At 43.6% G+C, this 19,825-nt stretch overlaps 2 protein-coding genes across 2 annotated transcripts in view; both read left to right on the top strand.

Moving 5' to 3' along the window:
- Nucleotides 1-741, top strand: PtA15_1A190 (uncharacterized protein; the record flags this gene model as incomplete). The annotated part of the gene is made up of 4 exons (XM_053165191.1): nucleotides 1-71; nucleotides 171-402; nucleotides 484-614; nucleotides 693-741. 4 exons carry the CDS (start codon nucleotides 1-3, stop codon nucleotides 739-741), a joined length of 483 nt encoding a protein of 160 aa, XP_053016407.1.
- Nucleotides 742-943: 202 nt separating this feature from the next.
- Nucleotides 944-19,825, top strand: part of PtA15_1A189 (uncharacterized protein) — a gene marked incomplete at both ends in the record, with an annotated part of 49,020 nt that continues 30,138 nt past the window's right edge. The window contains one exon of the mRNA XM_053165189.1: nucleotides 944-1,107. Within this exon, the coding sequence (XP_053016406.1) occupies nucleotides 944-1,107 (164 nt within the window). The remainder of the gene's footprint in view (nucleotides 1,108-19,825) is intronic.

Raw genomic sequence — 19,825 nt, 5'->3', positions numbered from 1 at the left:
ATGGGCGGTCAACAGATCTACGGAGACATTGGGCGGTCAACAGATCTCAGCTTTAAGAGGGCTCGTCATCGGTAAGCCAACTATCCGCCGAAAAAAACCACACTTGACCAAAAACCGCAATAACATCCCCCACGTGCCGGCCGTCTCGCCAAGCGCCATGCCTCAGGCAGACACCCCAAGAAGGTGTGGATTCTCAAGCCTGCCGTCGCCGACAAGGCTCAGGGAATCCGGTTATTTCGCTCCAGGGAGGAGCTCTACGAAATCTTTACAGACTTCGAGAGGCTCGAGGAACTCGAAGAATCCCAGGAACTCGATGATCCGCAAAAAGAGGACACAGGAGTCAATGACGAGCGGCGTCAGACTTGGGTCTCCGTTTCTCAAATGCGAGACTGGATCATTCAGGTGCCATATCCTCATCGCTCTTTTTGCATCGCTGTTCAACCTTCACCAGTCCCTATTGCTAACCTTGATCCGTCTTTGTAGGAATACGTCTCTAATCCGCTCTTGATCGACCCCGCTAAACCGGAGACTTACTCTACCGATAAATCGGTTGATCAATTGTCTTTCCATAAACATCATCTGAGTGTCTACGTTTTGGCTGTTGGCGCGTTGAGGTCCGCAGGAGCTCACGATTTTTCCCCGCGCGTTTTTGCTAAATCAACCTTTTTTTATGTGACTAATGACGAGAACAGTGTCTCTCGGACCAAGGTTGTTCAAACTGTTGGTGACAGTCCTACCTGAGGTGCGCTCGCAGGCTCCTCCGAGTTGGTAGCCACAGCTGTGATGGGTGCTAAGACCTGTGTTGATGATGCTTCCAACCGAAGAGAAACTGGAGGCGCTGAGGGTATTGATCCGGGATGAGCTACGCGGGGAGCCCAATATCTTGGTGTGCCGGATCCGAGGAGAAGGCATGCTGCACCCGCTGTCGAGACGTGAGGAATGAATGCTGCGGTTCTTGAGGTGTTTGAGTGCGTTCAGGTCGACAGAGGCATTGGATGTTAGCGAGGTATGGTTGAAAAAGCCCCGATTCAAATTGGAACCGCTGTTGGTCGAGAACGACGAGGAAGCCTGCCACGTCGAGGAAGACTGGATAGGCAGAAGATCCAGGTGATTAATGCTTTGGCCACATTCTTTCGTGGCCAGGCGACTTAGATTAATGGACTTGCTGATCTTGTGATTGTGTCCGGTCCCATGACTAAGGTTGCATTGACGAGGCCAAGATTGCATCAGCAAAGATTGAGGCTGTATCGACCACGGACGGGTTTGCATCGAGGGCGCCAGGCGGTTTTGGGTCGACTGTTGCGTCGCGGTTGGCCGATGATGCATCAGGAGCCCTTTGAGTTGGTTTGCAACCCGGTCGACATAGCATCGAACCGGGGTTGCGTCGGTGGGGGGTCAGCCGATATAACATCGCCTGGGATCCTTTCCAAATCGGACCCCGTCGATGTATTATCGGCCGTGACCGATGTAACATCGCACGGGGATTGCATCAGACGCTTAGACCGATGTAACATCAGTTCAAAACGTCCGATTTAAGCGCGGATACGGTCAACCGATACAATTGTATTGGCAGTGATATAACCTCAGCGCGCGACCAGCAGGTAACCTCCTGGTCGCAGAGGTTACCTCGCCGACCAGAAGGCAACCTCTTGGTCGCCGAGGCTACCTCGCCGACCAGAAGCTAACCTCCTGGTCGCTGAAGCTACCTCGGCGACCAGAAGACAACCTCCTGGTCGTCAAAGTTACCTCGGCGAACAGAAGGAAGCCTCCTGGTCGCAGAGGTCTTATTGCAACCAGAACGACTTCCTTTTGGTCGCCGAGGTCATCCCTCCTCGACCGAAAGGGGCCCCTTCCGGTCGCCGAGATGAGTTTCAAGGAGCGGGTATCCGCGGGTACCCGCCAACGAGTGCGGATGCGGGTACGGATGTCAGGATCCAGTCAAAAGGCCGCGGGTACCCGCCCCCCCGCGGGTGGGTGTGACGGAGCCATCTCCAAGTACATCCATACTTTTATTCTTTCTCTCTTGCCTCTCAATACTCTCTGCAATGAAAAAATATTTCACACACTCCAGTTGTTTGTTATCATCACTTCTCTCAAGAAATAGTTTTGTTTCCAGTTCAATAAAAATGATTGCCTTGTTTGTCTTTCCAAGGAGACTTCCCCTTTTGCAGCTTGTAAAACTAATTCATTACTTGAGAGATGTGCGTGGAGTCTCCAAAAGAAAAAAAGGCAGATTCTTTTTTCAAGAATGCACACAAAAACCAAAAACAATCCGGCTAAACTCATAAGCTGAAAGGAAACTTAATGAATAATTTACAGCCTGGGTCAAGAGGAAGAGGAATAAGTTTGGCTTGGCCAATAGCAGACAATAAGTCTGAAAAGGAAGGCATACTTACTCAAAGGGTCTAAAGTGGCTTTGCAGATAAGACCAATGGGTGGGCTCAAGTCCGCAAAAGAGAAAATTTTGGTCAGAGATGATTGGTTTTATTTGTTTAGTCTATATGGCTTTAATGGACTAATTGTAATTTGATCAACATGGTGGCATGTCAATTGAGCATGATAAATAAGGAAAAAAAAACATCACTTGCATAGTGCACAAAATGAAATGAGTGAAATGAATACAAAAGACAAGAAAAGAATGAGATTGAAGATAAGTGAAATTCCAAAAATTCAGCTAAAGAAGAAAACTTTACATCTGTAAAGGATAGTTTGGATAGAAAGTGACCTCATTCATTCTTTCATTCAACTTTTCTCTTGGAAGCCTTTCTTGGAATAACTTCTCGTAATGCTTGATGATGATATTAAAAGATTTGGGGATGTGTTGAATGAGAGCTAAAAATGCATGTTTATATTCATCTTTCTCCCCCCAATAAAAAATATTCCTACGTGAGTAGGTCCACCTTGAAATAAAATATTTACACTTTTGTATGGATTTTTGAACTGATTCATTTTCTTCAAGTTCTTCAAGCCATGTCTCTAGCTTCTTGTCATAAAAATCTCCTATTTCTTCTGCCTCTTCTTCATTCACAGAAAAGAGTGAAACCTGCCTGTTTTCATTGCTATCCACCAAGAAATCAGGTATCCAGGGTACATCATCCAAGAGGCTTTGATATTCTCTAGCCCTGACATATATTGAGTGATATATGCTAGATAGAAGCAAAACACAATTCTCAATCACACACATGTCAATAAAAAATTGGTTTCCCTGATTTTCTCTTTCAATGGTATTTTTAATCTCTTGGTTATAACACAGAATGAAACTGATCATGTCATAGACAAGCTTTGTTGAAACAAGAGATCTTGCTTCTATTGGAAAAAAAGCTGCTTTGTGTTCATCTATCCATCCTTTTAAATAAACAATAGAATCATCCATGAAATCTATCACTATTTCTGCTGAGATTTTGTCCATGGATTTTGGTGCTGCCAATTCAAGGAACCAGTCACATAAATATTCAATGTAATCAGGTTCTTCTTTTTGAGCCTCTTCAGAATAAGCCATGATTTGAGACTTCAAATAATTAAATTCAATTTCCATCCATGCACCCTTTTTTAAAACTGTATATTTGGAAGTAAAGAACAGATTCATTGAAATATGTCATCTATAAATTTCAGATTTCTCCTTAGTTCCTATTTAATTTGACTAACCTTTCAAAAGAGCTGCCACCTTTTCTGTTGCAGGGCCTTCAAGAAGACTAAGTTTAACATTGAAGTTCATGTAAAGCTTGCATACATCTAATCTGGGTTGAAGGAATCTGTTGTAGGCATATGTGGATATTATTTTTGAGCCGCCTTCATTGTTTAAGAAATTAGAGAGACTCTTCTTAGTGATAATTTGATGCTTTTGCAAGTCAATGAAGAAATCAATCATGAAATCACTGCCTTGTCTGACAAATGAGATTGATTCCTCTTCATCAATAGGCTCAAGAAACTTCCAAAACTTGTTAATATCTGCTACCAAATTTAGCCAAATTTTCTCCATTTTCTCCTTGTTTGATGCAGCAGGATCACTGTTCACTTGAACTTTCTTCTCCTTTGGTTGACATGGCTTACCTCTGAGCTCATCAATTCTCTTTTGAAACAAATTTTCAAGTGCTTTATTTGTCTCTTTCATATGCCGTTCAATCACATGAAGGTCAGCCTTATGTAGGTGCAACTTTGAGACACTAGATTTCCAGATATGAAAAGTTTTCAAGGTTCTTTTGTAACATTCCTTTGTGCTTTTTTCCAATTCTCTATCAGATTTTACACCAGGTTTTCTTGATTTTTTTGAACTGGCAGCTGCAGTATGAATAACTGAGCAGATGAATCAGAAGTATAAAAGAAAGAAGATTCAGACTAATGTTGTTTATTTGAAGCTAATTTTTTTGAATAAATCATAGCAATAGGGTTTGTCTTACCTTCAAGGGATGATGGCTGTGTATTGCTTGCAATAAAATCATCTTTTTTCCTCCACCTATGTGTAAAACTTCATTTATATTTCCCCTGGTGTTTATGGTGCTATCTGAAAATGATGATTCTGTGACATGGTCTGTTTTACCAATTGTCAAATCCTTTAGTGGCTCAACTGCTTGAAAGCCAAAAATCTGGAAGGTGCTTATTATAAAAGTAACAAGTAGACAAGAATTGGGCATATTTTGTGGATCAGTGGTCTTTTGTCCTGAAGCAAGCTCAAAAAAAACTTGCAACCACCTTTATATATTAGCAGGAACCCTGTTTTTTTTCCACAGCAGGGGCTTACAGTTTCATGTATGTAATATTAGGTTTAGGTTCTTGTGCCCCAGCAGTGGTAAAAGCCTTGCAAGATTGGATACAGTGAAAAATTTGTGTATAGTTTCAGAAATGCTTGACTCAACAATTCAGATTAATATAAAGAAGTACAGCTATGTGCAGTAAAATTTCTCTTAAAATGTTTCAGTGTTTCAGCAGTCTCAAGCAGCAGCTGAGTACACAGGTTTAAAAAGTATTTGCACCAGTGAGGAATCTGTGACACTCTCCAGAGAGTTCCTGGCTGTAATTTCATCTGATGTATGCACCGGTGTGTAGTTCATATCACCCATAAACTCTGTTTTACTTTCAAATCCATGAGGATTTTGACTGTAACCTAACCTATGTTGAACTGATAAACATCTCAGTCATTTTTTATTTTGAACTAGTGCTTATCTTACAACTTCATACAACATGTATGACTGCTCTGACTGTTTGACCAGAATTACCAGAGATTAACTGGACTAATTTTTCACACTTTTTACTGAAACAGATGAACCTTACAATTTTTCTTGAAGGGTTGGCCTAAAGGCACACCAAAAAATTCCCCAAAGCACACCAAGATATTGGGGTGTCCTGAAGCGCACACCAAACAAGTTGGCATGTCACAAATCACCAAATAAGTTGGCATGTCACAAATCACCAAATAAGTTGGCATGTCACAAATCTGACACCATTTACGTGGCGTAGGATTTGATTGCCCCAAAGTATGTGGCGTTCTGCAAGGTCCACGTCAAAATCATTGAAATTAGTGGAGTGCCAGACGCTGTACGCCAATTCAGATGGCGTGCATAGTCCCCCAATGCCTCAATATCAGGTGCAACGATGAAACCAATACAATACAGTAATGGCCAATGTATCTGTATTGTAGTTTTTAGCCAATACATGGCAATACAATACATTGGTCATGTATTGGCTAACCAATACAATACAGATACATTGTATTGGAAAGCCAATCCATGGATAAGCAATACCATGTACTGTATTTCTTAGTCAATACAATACCAATAAATTATTGGTACTGTATCTGTCATACCTGCTGAAAACATAAAATAGATAAAAATAAAATTTACAGCTTTTTGCGTTGTGGTAGACGGAAAAGTGAAAAATCAAAAGTTTTTTCTATACTACATAGTTACTCACAATACGCCTCAAGATACCACCAAATGGACCTCAGAAATGGATTCTACTGCCAATTTTACCCTTAGTCGCCACTGGAAGCGTCACTGGAACCCCGCTGGATTGGAAGTTACACCCTCTTGGATCCTCATGGACACGGCCAACCCCAGTCATCAACCTGTCACACCCCTCAAGTCACCTTTCCCAGCTGAATGCATTCTTCTGACTCCATTTCTGCACTCCTTCCATTAGTCTGACACCACTCATGCACCCCTTGCATGAAGTACCCCTGTATTTGACATTTCCCCGCTTTGTTTATGCACTCCTTGCATAGTATGACCTCATCTTTCATTTCTCACCCCACTTTCTACCTGTTATATTTAGTGTCTTCTGACACCACTTGTACGCAGCCCACCAGCTAAAATCCCTCATTCAGGGTCCCCTTGTAGCTAAAATCTCTCACATTTGTCTATATAAGGAGCTCTCCCCCCCCCCCCCCCCCCCCCCAGTTGTTTTTCCCTCAGTTCAGTACCCACCAGTTATACAGAAATCACCCATTAGCCATTATCATCACCCTTACACTGTTATAACACACCAAATCATCCCTCTTATCTGCAATAACCACTGAGCTCACTCTCATATTCTCATACTCTCATATCTCCTGGTTGCATATCACGCACCTCTCACGAGTTACCTGTTAAGAAGGTGTTGTAATTTCTATGTGATGAATATGTAATTCTATAAGACTGTTGAGCAAGGCTATCAGTCTTTGCTATATGATGATTGTATATATATACAGTGGTGATAATATGATGATAAGATATATTGATAAGATGAGATTAAAAAAAACACAGAAAACAAATTTGGCCGATGGCCCTGCACTATTTATACTAACACCCACCACTGGTGAGTGTGGACTTTTCCTGAGGGTCCACCTCGTCTGTCAAAGCATTTGAGTAGACTTGCTTTTCCAGCACATTTCCCCCTTCTGACTTGATACTTTCCCAGCGTCACTCTTTGCTTCTTAGTTAATGCATGCTCAATAACCTGCATTCTTCTCTTGCGTGCATTCACTCTGAATGCTGCCTTCACTCTGAATGCTGCCTTCACTCTGAATGCTGCCTTCACTCTGAATGCTGCCTTCACTCTGAATGCTGCCTTCACTCTGAATGCTGCCTTCACTCTGAATTCTGCCTTCACTCTGAATGCTGCCTTCACATTGATCACTATCTTTTCTGCATTTGCATCTATAAGCTCGGCTAAATCTTTGCTGGAGCATTTGTTTTGCTTCACTATTTTGCGTTTGTTGTTCTGCTTTCTTCGTTGACTTAATGCCATTTGAGCATGCTCGGCATTCTCTATGGCCTGTAAATTGGGTAATCAGGGATCATCAATAGGGGGTTTCAAACATGGTGCAGGTCCTGTTTCAGGAACCCCAAATTCAGGAAATTGGTGCAGCTGCAAGACACCCTGCATACATGGACCCAATTTTACCCAAAAAACATGCAGAAATAATTTCAAAATTCTTTGTGCAGGAACTTTGTTTTCCTGGATTGGGTTTCCTGGACTGGGACCTGCAATGTCAGCCACAGAGTACATGTCACAGTACCTTACACGTACCAAGTACCTGCAATTGTTCACATTACATATAGTACATTCCTTTTACACCTTTATTACATATGTATATCATTAGATACAAGCTTAAGAATGTACTCCTGTTATACATTACATTACAGATAACCATAGTTAAATACAGTTACCATAATGTACTGTTGTTATGAGAGTTAAGTTACGTGCAACAGTAAGATTACAATACATTGTAATATTACTGTACACGTGAAATACCCAAGACAGGTATCACTCATTACGCCTCAGTACCCATTTACATAATATATTGGTTATGATATAAATACATAAACAATACATGATGTAATCCAATTCAAAGAGCACTGAATGGAATCACTGATTGGTTGTGATCAGCTAGTGTGCACAGCTACTGATCTAGGATCAGTACTGATCATTACACTGCCCTGATCATTTCCAATGTTGATCCTCATGAGGATCTGCTTCCTTTGAGCGCTTCCAGTTCCCCCCTAGTCCTGAAGCGCCTCCAAGCGCCTCATGTTCCCTCCTGCTCTTTTCCCCTCTATATAAACACGCCCCCTAGGACTGTTTATCCCTCAGAATATTATTACAGCAAAGTTTGACCCATACTATAGTTAAACAGTGCTTTCATTCTCACCCATCATTCAATTCAGGAATACTCTCAACTCTTGATTACCCTTACCTTTCTGTAGGTAAAACCACGAACCCAAGTTGAGTTATTCCTTGGACGCCTATTAACACCCTGTGTTGATCTGGATGCGCCTTAATTGAGAAAGCCTCTCAGTCAACATTACTGATAGAGTGAAACCTTTTACAGGTCTTACCACGAACCCATTGGCCCATCCTTGGCATCTTACACCATCATCTTGATAGTAACAACCCTCTCAGACACAGTTAGTTACACACAGGCTGACATGAAACATGTTTGAAACCCCCTAATGTTGAGCTTGGATGACCAAATGACATCTGCTTTCTGTGACATATCTTGAGATGGTTGAGTCAAGGGTACACATAAACTGGCCGATGCCCATTTCTCAACACACCCCCTTAATCTTGGCTCAATCATTGATAACGGCAGTAGTCCCATCATTGATGAAAACTTGGTGTGCTTCTCTCGGTCCAAGGCTTTTGTGAAGATATTGGCTATCATGTTTTCAGTTGGTACGTACTCAATTTGGATTTCTTTATTTGCTACCAGATCTTTGAAGTTGTAATGCACTCCAATGTTCTTAGTCCTAGAATGAAACACTGGGTTCTTTGCTAATTGGATTTCCCCTTGATTATCTGACCAAATCTTTGTTTTTTCAGGCACATTCCTGTGTACGTCAAACGTAAGCTTACAAAGCCATTGCGCCTCTTGGGATGCCAATAAATACACTTGATATTTGGCTTCTGTGGACGATGAACTTGGAGCCCCTAATTCCTTGCTACGCCACAAGACAAGTCCGCTGCCACAACTAAAGCTGTATCCGCTTGTTGAAATACTCTGTTTGTCTTCAGCCCAACTGGAGTCAACATATCCAATGACTTCGTCTCCGCCCTTGGGATGGTATAATATACCCCAATCTTGGGATCCTTTTGGATATCTAACTACTCTCTTGAATGCGGTCCAATGGATTTCGTTTGGGCTTATGAGGAATTGAGAAAGTTTCCCAACTGCATAGGTTATATCTGGTCTTGTGCACTGTACATGATAAATAGTTGAGTGACCCAATTGCAGATCTGCAATCAAGCCCTCTCAATTTAAATTGTGCTGCTTCTTTGGATGTGGATTTGATAAGCTTAATGTTTGACTGCATAGGGGTCCCGGTTTTTTTTTTTCCGTCTTCAAGTCCGTACTCTTCTACTAGATTCTTTATGTAATGTCCTTGATTCAAAAAAATTTTATTCCCACCAAGATAGTCAATCTTCATTCCAAGAATTTGTTGAGCAATACCTAGGTCTTTTATCTTGAATTCTTTTCCTAGTTTATTGATCAGTTTGTCGGTATTGTCTCCTACCAGTATCAGATTGTCAACCCACGCAAATGCCAAGTCACCCTGATCTGAAATCATTAGACAGGCACTTCAACAATAATTAAATTTCCCAAAAAAAATACTCAAAGTTTGAGGTTGGGAAAATCATTGAAAAAAAATCACTCCGTACACCAGGAAAAAAAAGTAGTCACTTGATGGCAAGTGACATGACACAGCTTTGGTTTCATCTCCAACACTGCTCCAATGCTGCTCCTCTCCACCAGCAAATCTAGGGCTCACATGACAGGTGTCAGGATCAAAGCAATCCATTTGACAAAACCAGATGATGCTCAGCTTTGGCCCTGGCCCAGCTGATGCTCAGCTTTTATCCTGGCTCAGCTGATGCTCAGCTTTTGCCCTGGCCCAGCTGATGCTCAGCTTGGCACCGGCTACCTGATTATCATCTTTTTCCCTGGCACAGCTGATGCTCAGCCTTGGCCGTGGCTGAGCTGATGCTCAGCTTTGGCCCTAGCCTAGCTGATTTTCAGCTCTGGTCCTTTTCAAGCTGATTCCCATCTTTTTACCTGGCCTGGCTCAGCTGATACTCAGCAAGCTGAGCATCAGCTGGCCAGCTGGCCCAGGACTGGATCAAAGCTGAGCATCAGCTGGGACAGAACTAGGAAAAGGCTGAGCAAGGACTGGTACAAAGCTGAGCATCAGCTGCGCCAGGACTAGTACAAAGCTGAGCATCACCTGGGCAAGGACTGTTCAAAAGGCTTCATTTCAATTCTGAGACTGAGCTGCGTGAAAAAGCTGAGTATGAGCTGAGCAAAAAAGCTGAATATGAGCTGAGCAAAAAAGCTGAGTATGAGCTGAGTATGAGCTGAGAAAAAAAGCTGAGTATGAGCTGAGTATGAGCTGGGTACCAAAGCTGAGTATCAGCTGGACAGAACTGAGGATCAGTTGGACTCATCAAAAACTGAAAAGGACCTCCTTGGTAAATTTTGGAAGTTGAGGAAATGGTTGGGAGATTGGGGTAGATGGTGGATAGATATTGAATAGATGGTGGGTAGCTGGCTGGAGCTGGTGTGATGTCATTTGTCATTGACTGACTATTTTATTTTCCTGGTGGTACTGATAAAAAATGCAAACTGAGCGTGCTCAGCCAAAAAAATAAAAATGTGCCAGACTGAGTAAAAAACAATGGGGCACATTTTTGGGGTGATTTGTTGGATGGGCCTGCACAAGGCCCGCATGGGCCCCTAACAGGCCCGTTGGGCCCATTGAAAAAGTAGTATTTGTTTGTAATTCCAATGCTCTGCTAAAATGTGAAATGGGTCAAACTGAATAAAAAACATGGGGGTACATTTTTGGGGAGATTTTTTGGACGGGCCTGAATGAGGCCCACATGGCCCCCACAAAGCCCACTGGGCCCATTGAAAGAGTAGCCTTGGTCAAGAATGCCTATGCTCAGCTAAGAAACAAAAATGTGTCAACCTGAGTAAAAAACATGGGGCCACACTTTTGGGGAGGGCTTATTGACAGACCTGCATCAGGCCCGTCAGGGCCCACCCAAAGCTGGTTCGGCCAACCCAGAAGTATTCTTGGTTAAGAATGCCCATATGATGTTTCAGAACAGCACCAATTGACCACTAATCAACAGAAGATATTGAAGGGCTTCTGACATCTGTATGACATTTGTGCACTCACAGAATGTATTTCCAGGCCCTTTCCTTTTCCTTGGAACCCTGTTGGCCCGTACGGGCCTGCTGCAGGCCCGTCCAAAAACCCTCCCCAACAATGTGCCCCTAGGGTTTTTACTCAGTCTGACACATTTTATTTCTTAGCTGAGCATATGCTTTCTTAGCCAAGGCTACTCTTTCAATGGGCCCAGTGGGCTTTGTAGGGGCCATGTGGGCCTCATTCAGGCCCGTCCAAAAAATCTCCCCAAAAATGTACCCCCATGTTTTTTATTCAGTTTGACCCATTTCACATTTTAGCAGAGCATTGGAATTCCAAACAAATACTACTTTTTCAATGGGCCCAACGGGCCTGTTAGGGGCCCATGCAGGCCTTGTGCAGGCCCATCCAACAAGTCACCCCAAAAATGTGCCCCATTGCTTTTTACTCAGTCTGACACATTTTTATTTTTTGGCTGAGCGCGCTCAGTTTGCATTTTTTTCAGTACGGAGTGATTTTTTTTCAATGATTTTCCCAACCTCAAACTTTGAGTATTTTTTTTTGGGAAATTTAATTATCCTTGAAGTGCAAGGGATCGGCATCACTAATTCAATACCCATTATTTATGAACCAGTTTTTCATTGTGGTGTACCATCCTTGTGCTGCTTGTTTTAGTCCATAAAGTGTCTTCTTGAGTTTTATCACAAATGCTTTGGGTTCTTCTATCAGCGATCTAGCTAAGTCTCTCGTGTAGGTTTCTTGTTTAGTTTCTCTAATCCACTCCACAAATCCTTCAGGCAGGCTTATGTATACAGCTTTGCCGTCTTCTAATTTCAAATTTAAGTATGCTGTTATGAAATCGGCTTGTTGCGGTTTGATCTTTTTCTGAGTTGCATAATAAAGTACATATTGCATTGTGCTTAATCAACCAGTAGGTGAGAATGTTTCTTCATAATCTATACCTTCTTTCTGTTTGAATCCCCTTGCTACACATCTGGCCTTGTACCTTTTCAAGTTGCCTTCAGTATCAAATTTCTTGTTTAGGACCCATTGAGTATTGATCAACATCTTGCTTTGGTCTCTTTTTTCTTTAGGTACAATTTCAAAAACTCTGTTTTCTATTATCAAGTTGAGTTCTGCAAAGATGGCTTTCCTCCAGGCTGGCCTTTCAGTAGAATTTTTTGCAGTATTAAAACTATCTGGTAAAATGGTGTTTTCTTTTATGAATGTCTGCATAGCTATTGCTTTGAAATGAATATTGTCTTGGTTTTCTTTTTCAATTTTGGCTTTAAGAGCTAGGTAAGCTGTCCATTTTCCATATCTATCTACCGGTTTCTTTTCTCTAGTACTGGATTGGGTTTTCAGTTTTTCCGGGTTTGTATTACTAGGCTGACTATCAATGATCTCTTCCAGATGTTCCCACCCTTCATTTACAGTTGGCTGTGTTGGTTTTGTTGGTGGGGCTATGACCGGTTCAGGTGCGTTTGGTTGACTACTAGAGGCCAAGGCGGCTGCGCCGCTGCAGGGTTTAAAACCCTGAAGACCAAGAACCATCACATTCTATTAATCCTTTTAAGTAAAAGTTGGGTTAGGGGCCAGATGGAGGTGATAGGAAGGGTAATCTTCAGTTAACATTGTGGATTTTGATCCGAAGAAATTCAATCTAGATAGCAAGCAGATAAAACATTAACACATCCATTGGTGGATCAGTCAGACTTACATTTGGTGTGGGAAGGGGCAAAGTATAGACACCAATTAATGACCATTGCCTCTCATTTAAGGTCCTATGTGGAAAGGTTAATGAATGGGTTTTAACAGTATGCAAAAGTGATTTATGGAGGTTTTCCATACAAGAATCATCAGTCAAATGGAATTGCTGTCAATATTAAACCCCAGGCTCTAAAGGCCAAGAATCATTTGTCTCTGGTTCAAGCATCTGTGTGTTAAGTCCCCCAATCAGTGCCATCATGTGAGCCCATGTACAATCTTCATGAGCAATGCCTTCTTCATGGAATTGCCAGTTGTCCTGTTTCTGAGTTGGATCAGCCTCCCAAGGGGGTACCCTTGACCTCCTCAATTCATTGCGCTGTTAGACATTGTTCTTGTGTGCAGCATTTTTGACATGCTGGTGCCAGTCCTTTTCTTGCTTGGGGAAATACATAGTATTTAACACTCTCTTTGTGGGTTTAGTCTTTTGACAAGGAGGAATATGTCAGGGTGTGTCTCTTCAGTGACCGCGCTCTGAATGGAATTGTATGATAACAGCTATCACGACGTACTTGTCGGAGCTCTACTTGACCTGCTCAGCGGGAGGAATGAAACCACGCCTCCTTAAGGAGGGGCTGTTGACTTATTGTCAACCGGAGTCTATACTCGTCGGAGCTCTACTTGACCGGCTCAGCGGGAGGAATGAAACAACGCCTCCTTGAGGAGGGGCTGTTAACTTCTTGTCAACCGGAGTCTATCACAACTCTCTAGGAAACTAGACAAAGGAGAGATACAAATAGGAAGCTTGACTTACCCGGTATCGGCGAGGTCAAGCGGAGGTGTTGAAGTCAAAATAGAAATAAAAGGAAAAGAGATAGATGAAAGCCCCAATTGCAGTATATGAGTCAGTTGAAACTACAATCAAGTTGGGCGTGGTATCTAATCTAAGGAATCTGAGTTGGAGGAATTCCTCTCACTTGTACTCCGCCAATTTGTTGATCTGTGACATGTTATTTGTCATGTTACAGATCTATGTCACTGAATAGCTGCGGCTAAGTGCACTCCTTTGAGTAGAGGCTCTGGACCCGCTATCTAGAGCAGGTTTGTCAGTTGCTGCGCTGTCCAGACTAGCAGCCCGCTGACAGAATATGTGAGCCTGTGTGTCACAAACAACTGAAGTAGTGGAGAAAAAGCATACCTGGCTCATCAGTGGGGCCCATTTCAGCCGCAGATTGATGATTGTGTGGTCCTGGGCGGGTGAATTTGTGAAGTGGGGTCTGAGTGGGTTGTTTTGGATGAGAAGAGGATCTTGGCTGGGGCAGGAAGTGTTTATGGTTTCACCTCACCAAGTGCTGGGGAAGGAAGCGTTACAGTTTCACCTTGCCTCACCTCTGAGGTGAAACCAAGGGTCTCTTCAAGGTGTTTCTGGGGGTTGTTGAATGCAAGCGCCCTCTGCCCACATCCCACACCCCTTGGGGCTGCCCTCATGGCTCGCCCGACCCGGCTCAAAGGCTCCGATGGGGCCTCTCTGGGCCTACGCCTCAACAGGGCGGCGGTACGGCCGTGGAGGCATGTGGCCGACTCGCGGGCGACCCCGGGGCCATACTCACCCCAAGGCACCCCCCGTCCTGCCGGCGGCCAGCCTCGGCAACACCATGATGGACCCGCGGGGCGCCCCCCCTGCCGAGGCGGCATAGGGGTGCCAGATGGGGGCGTCCCTGGGGCGCCCAGGTCAATGGCAATCCTATGTTTCACATGAGGGCGCACCTATGATATTGGAGAGCTGACATCTAAAGGGTGAGTTCCCGGATGTTTGGGAAGGCACCCTTTAGACACCCTTCTCCGAATTGGCAGGCGGCTTAGAGCCGCTCGAGCTGCACGGAGTTTGCCTGCCAAATCCCAGCTGCCCCCCTCAACTCCATTTCTGTGTCCCTGATCATGTCTGCACCGCACCTGGAACTCCAAACTTGTGCTAGCTCTATGCAGCACCTTACTTGGCAAAACATTACAACAAAACAACACGTCTTTTGCACCTCCAGCTCATCTTGTCTCTGCACCACCAGAGTTACAATGTCAAGACCTCTCCGGGACGATGAATTGGGACTCCCTCCAATCCGTGATACTACGATGGATTAATTGGTGGCATCTGGCGCATATAGTTATAATATTCATTATGATGCTCAATTTTTTATGTCTAATCCGGCTGTCCCTGAAAGTGGACATCATCAACCCAACCAAAGTCAACACAACGAATATCAATACCATCTGTCAGAAAAGAAATGGCTCCACCAGGACTTGAACCCGGGTTGGGCTAACTCTAGGTGCCTGCTTTACCACTAAGCTACGAAGCCTGAGTTGCCAGATTCATAATCTAACACCATCAAGGCTGTAGGTCTCAGCAGCTTTATAGTTTTCACATCTCTTCTTCTCGTGGCTTTGACGATACACAAAATGTCTCCTATCTAACCTATTCTGATAGAAACTGCTGCTTGCGTTGTGGTGTTCTGTGCCTGTTGCAATGCCAAAAGGACATATGCAAAGGTATTGGGATAGTACAGTTACATACAGGTGGAACCCATTACAAGAGGAGGAGATAATCTTACACAACAGTTACAACATTTACATACATACACCCTTTGGTCACTGCGGCGGATTGGACGGAAGAATACACGACGTGGATACAAGGACGAGGGAGGAGGAAGGAAGGAGGACCAGAGAGAGGCTTTGAACCCCAAATCGTGGAAAGGAGGAGTATTCTAGTTGGGTGCAGCGTGCATGGAAGGTGGCTTGGTTACATAGCAACATATTCTGAAGGATATGGAAGGTGGCTTGGGTACATAGCAACACATGACATCAGGCAGCGCAATATATGCAGGCAGATAAGGTGTACGAATAGTGTCACTGCAGCATAATTCCCTCATTGTTTGGGTGGCTGTGCAGTACAGGTGTACATATGCTGTGCAACTGAGATCCCCTGCAGCTAAATTCTCTCAAACACATTCCCCTGGAGCTAAAATCCCTCACTCTTCATTATAAAAGGAGCTCTTCTCCCCCCCATAATTTCTTCTTTTCATCATCAGCCTACAGAGGTTTGGTCACAGTAGTAGTTTAGTAGTAGTTTAGCAGTAGTAGTATTGAGTAGCGTAGAGTCAGTCAGTCAGTAGAGTGTTAGTGCAGTAGTAGAACCAACAATCAACAACCAACCAACCAACCAACCAACCAACCAACCAACCAACCAACAACCAACCAACCAACAACCAACCAACCAACCAACCAACAACCCGTTCTCCTTATTAGCATATTAGTAGTAGTAGTAGTAGTAGTAGTAGAAGTAGTGGTACAACTCATAACATCAACAACAGTAGAGGAACTTCACCATAACAAACCACATTATCCTTAGTTATAACCGGTCTGAAAAACACATTGAATTAGATATTTAGGTCTGATAGAGATTACTATATAAAAGTAAGAGCTATCTTGGAATCTGCCACATTTTTCTTAAATATTGATTACAAGACTCTTGGTTATTTGCATAGTACTATTAGAGGGGCAGGTCTTTCAAACCACCCGTAGATTGTAATAGCCTTTCAACCTATTCATACAATTTATTTCCCCCTCAAAGGAACTTCGATTACCCATCCATCCCTGAGTCATACAGCGTAACTTATTGTATCAGGGAAACTCATTGACCTCAATATCCAGTGTGAATCCTCATCAGTTGCTTTGGGATCCCATAACTGTTTCAGCTCCAGCCCAGCAGATCAATGTTTCAAAATCAGCACCTTCCAATGGCTTGACCATTCCCAGATTTAATCCAGATCCCGACACGGCCCAATCACAAGGAAGAAATAAGCAAAGACAAACAGAAAATAGAGAAGAATACGATATCCCTGATGATTGTGCACTACCTACAACCTCTGATGATTGTCAAATTGCTCACACTGACAATGGTGAACCAACGTTTGCCTCTTTTGATATACCACTCCCGCCACCGGACAACATCGGCAAGCTCTCTGAAATGTTTTGCACCCCTCCGGAAACAATGGCTAAGTTCAAGAAGCTCCCATTGTACGAGCTCCGTAAGCTTCAATCCACCCACATCAAGCTCCATCGCCTCAACCTCAGAATCAAGTCCGAGGCAGAGAAGCTCTATTTTGAATATCAGAAGAAAATTCAACTCCTCAGCTTAAAGTTTTCTAGACCAACGAGTTCTATAGCCAGGTACCTTGGGAAAGATTGCTTGCAAAGAAAGAACCACTGGAATATATTTAAGGCGGAGCAGACCATAGCACTTCAAACCAAATTGATTTGAGTATTTGTATTTGTATTTGATTTGATTTGAATAATGATGGGGTAGATTTTATGTCGAATATTCGCATGAAATAGAATAGTTTCTCATATTTCCATACAGGGTTATATGGGCTTTGGAGGGGCTTGCATGGGTCCCCTATACAGCACCGGAATATATACTATATACATAACCCGGACCATCACATATCCTAGGCATCAGACCACCGCCACCAACCACATACAACCGTCGACCGTTGACTGTTGGCCAACATTGGTTCCTGCCGGTAAGAACGGATTTTTTTTCTAATCCCTGCAGATTGCCAGATCTTGATCAATGACTGATAATCATTTGTTTTCTTTACCAATTACTCAAGCAGCTGCAGAATCATGGCAAGCAAAAACAATCCTACACCAAAAATCCAATCAACTCCCCGTCCGCAATCCAACCACTCATCTTCACAAGAAATAGTGGTCAACAGACGTAAATCGATTGGAGTGAACCAATCCAAAACAGCCAGTTCTTTTTTTCGGTCCACCCGATTCAAAAGGAAAATGTACCTGCTTGATTGAGAACTGCGGCGATGTGCTAGTGGCAAACAAGACCACTAAGGCAAATTTTGTGAATCACATAGCTCGTAAGCACCCTGGCGAATGGAAACTTGCTCTAGAAGCATCCAAAAATACCCAAGACAGCACTGAACCTTCTAGTAGCCCCACCCCATCTCAGTCAACACCAACATACAAAGCCAAAGGACCCCTTGAAAAGATCATGCTTGTCAGGATTGGTGATGCCAAGAGTATGAATACTCCTCTAGCTACACCGGCGACAGAGCACGGTGTGGTGGTAGGCGCAATAAAAGCGCGGTAGAAGGATGAAAATAACTTAAAGTTATTTTTAGGAAAAACCCAAAAGGGTTGTAACGGAGGGGCCAGGAGCGCCTGGGGTATTTAAGTGCCCTCCGGGGATCTTACAGGGCCTGCGCACGAGATGCGCAGGGGTTTTTATAAAACCTGTGACTTCTGGGGCCCAACTAAGGGTGTATTTCGAACTTATAAACGTTCCCAGGCTAGGGGATAGAGATCCCGATGAAGAAATGAAAACGGCGGACTTACTCGTGAAGAGAGTCCGCGGAAGAAGGCGGCAAACAACTCAACAAACCGAGATCGGAACAATACAGACAAGCGACCGGTCGGATAGACGGGGGCGGGGCTGGTATGGCGACGAGGTGGTTGGTATGAATCTGAGGAGGCTTTTACTCGCTCAAAAGTCTCCTTTATATATTCTTGCGGCGACCGGTGGGGTCGCCTTTCTATTTTCAAATTCCTCGCGGCTTCTCGGCCGCGGGAAAGATTGGTTAGGACAGGAGTGGTAGAGCTTTCTATTGCTCGCATTGCTCCTGTCCTTGTTACTCAACGGCAAGTATTACTCTTCCTCAGTCCAAGGAAGAGTTCCACTCTTGGTGTTGTTCTATTGGTTGTTCATCTTCGGCCGGTGGAGAAGAAGTAGTTCACTTCTTTTACTACTCTCCTCCGGCCGTTTCCTGTAGAATGTTCTACCATCTCTTTGTTCTGTTCAGACGAATAGCAAACCCGTTCTCTTGGCCTGAGAACGGGTTTTTGAACATAGTTTATTTTTCTTCTCCGGCCGCTGCTTGCGGCTGGAGTCCTGACAGTCTCTCATTGTTCTAAGGGAAGACTTTGTTATATATTCATTTTAGTATGCGCGGCGCTCTGCGCCGCTATTTAGTGTTCTAATAATGAATATGGTATTTATTTTATGCGCGGCGCTCTGCGCCGCAATAAATGTGTGCTTCTTAACACCTGTTGTATCTTAAGTTAGCTGGGCTCTAACTTAATGTAGTAGCCCGGCTGACAATGCTCAAGTCTTGACAGTCCACCTTTGACACTAATCTCATCCACTGGATCATCGAAGACCAGCTCCCTTACGCAAAAGTCAAAACCCCCAAATTCATCAAGATGATCCAAGGAATCGATGCAGGGATCACCATCTTCAGTGAACATACAGTTGCTTGGCGAATAAAGGCGCTGTACGCAGATAGTAAGCCTGTAGTGTATTGCTTCTTGAAAAACAAATCCAAGTGTTTCTCTTTCACGACCGATATCTGGTCCTCAGCTGGCAGAACCCCTTACATCTCCCTTACTTGTCATTTCATCTCCAAAGATTGGAAGGCTATTTCTGCCACGATTGGCTTCAAACCGTTCCGAGAAAAACACACCGGCATCAACATCCACAACAAAATTCTCCAGATTCACGAGGATTTCTTTTGCCATCACAAACTTGGCGACTTGACATCAAAAAAACGAAAAGCGATTGAAATTGATGATAGTTGCGACAAATACTCTAGCGCTTCTGAGACTGCTTCTGAATCCAATGTTAATACCAATGAAAACGGAAATAGCCAACCTGACAAGAACAAAGCTGGCGAAGTGGATCTTTCTTATCTCGGAAAGCAAATCATATTGATCACGTTGGACAATGCTTCAAACAATGATAAATTTATCCAGACTGCCCTCGACACCAAACTGCTGACGACTCCTGAAGCTCACGTCCAATGTTTTGCCTACATTCTCAACCTTGCGGCAAATGAAGTTCTCCGCGTTGTTGAGCCTTTGTTAACCAAACTTTGAGCTGTTGTTTTACATATCCAACAGTCCGATCAAGTGTATGCCTTGTTCCAGGTTCT

The sequence above is a fragment of the Puccinia triticina genome, chromosome 1A, assembly GCF_026914185.1.
Source record: "Puccinia triticina chromosome 1A, complete sequence".
Classification (NCBI taxonomy): Eukaryota; Fungi; Basidiomycota; class Pucciniomycetes; order Pucciniales; family Pucciniaceae; genus Puccinia; species Puccinia triticina.
This window is presented reverse-complemented; position numbering and strand designations above follow the sequence as displayed.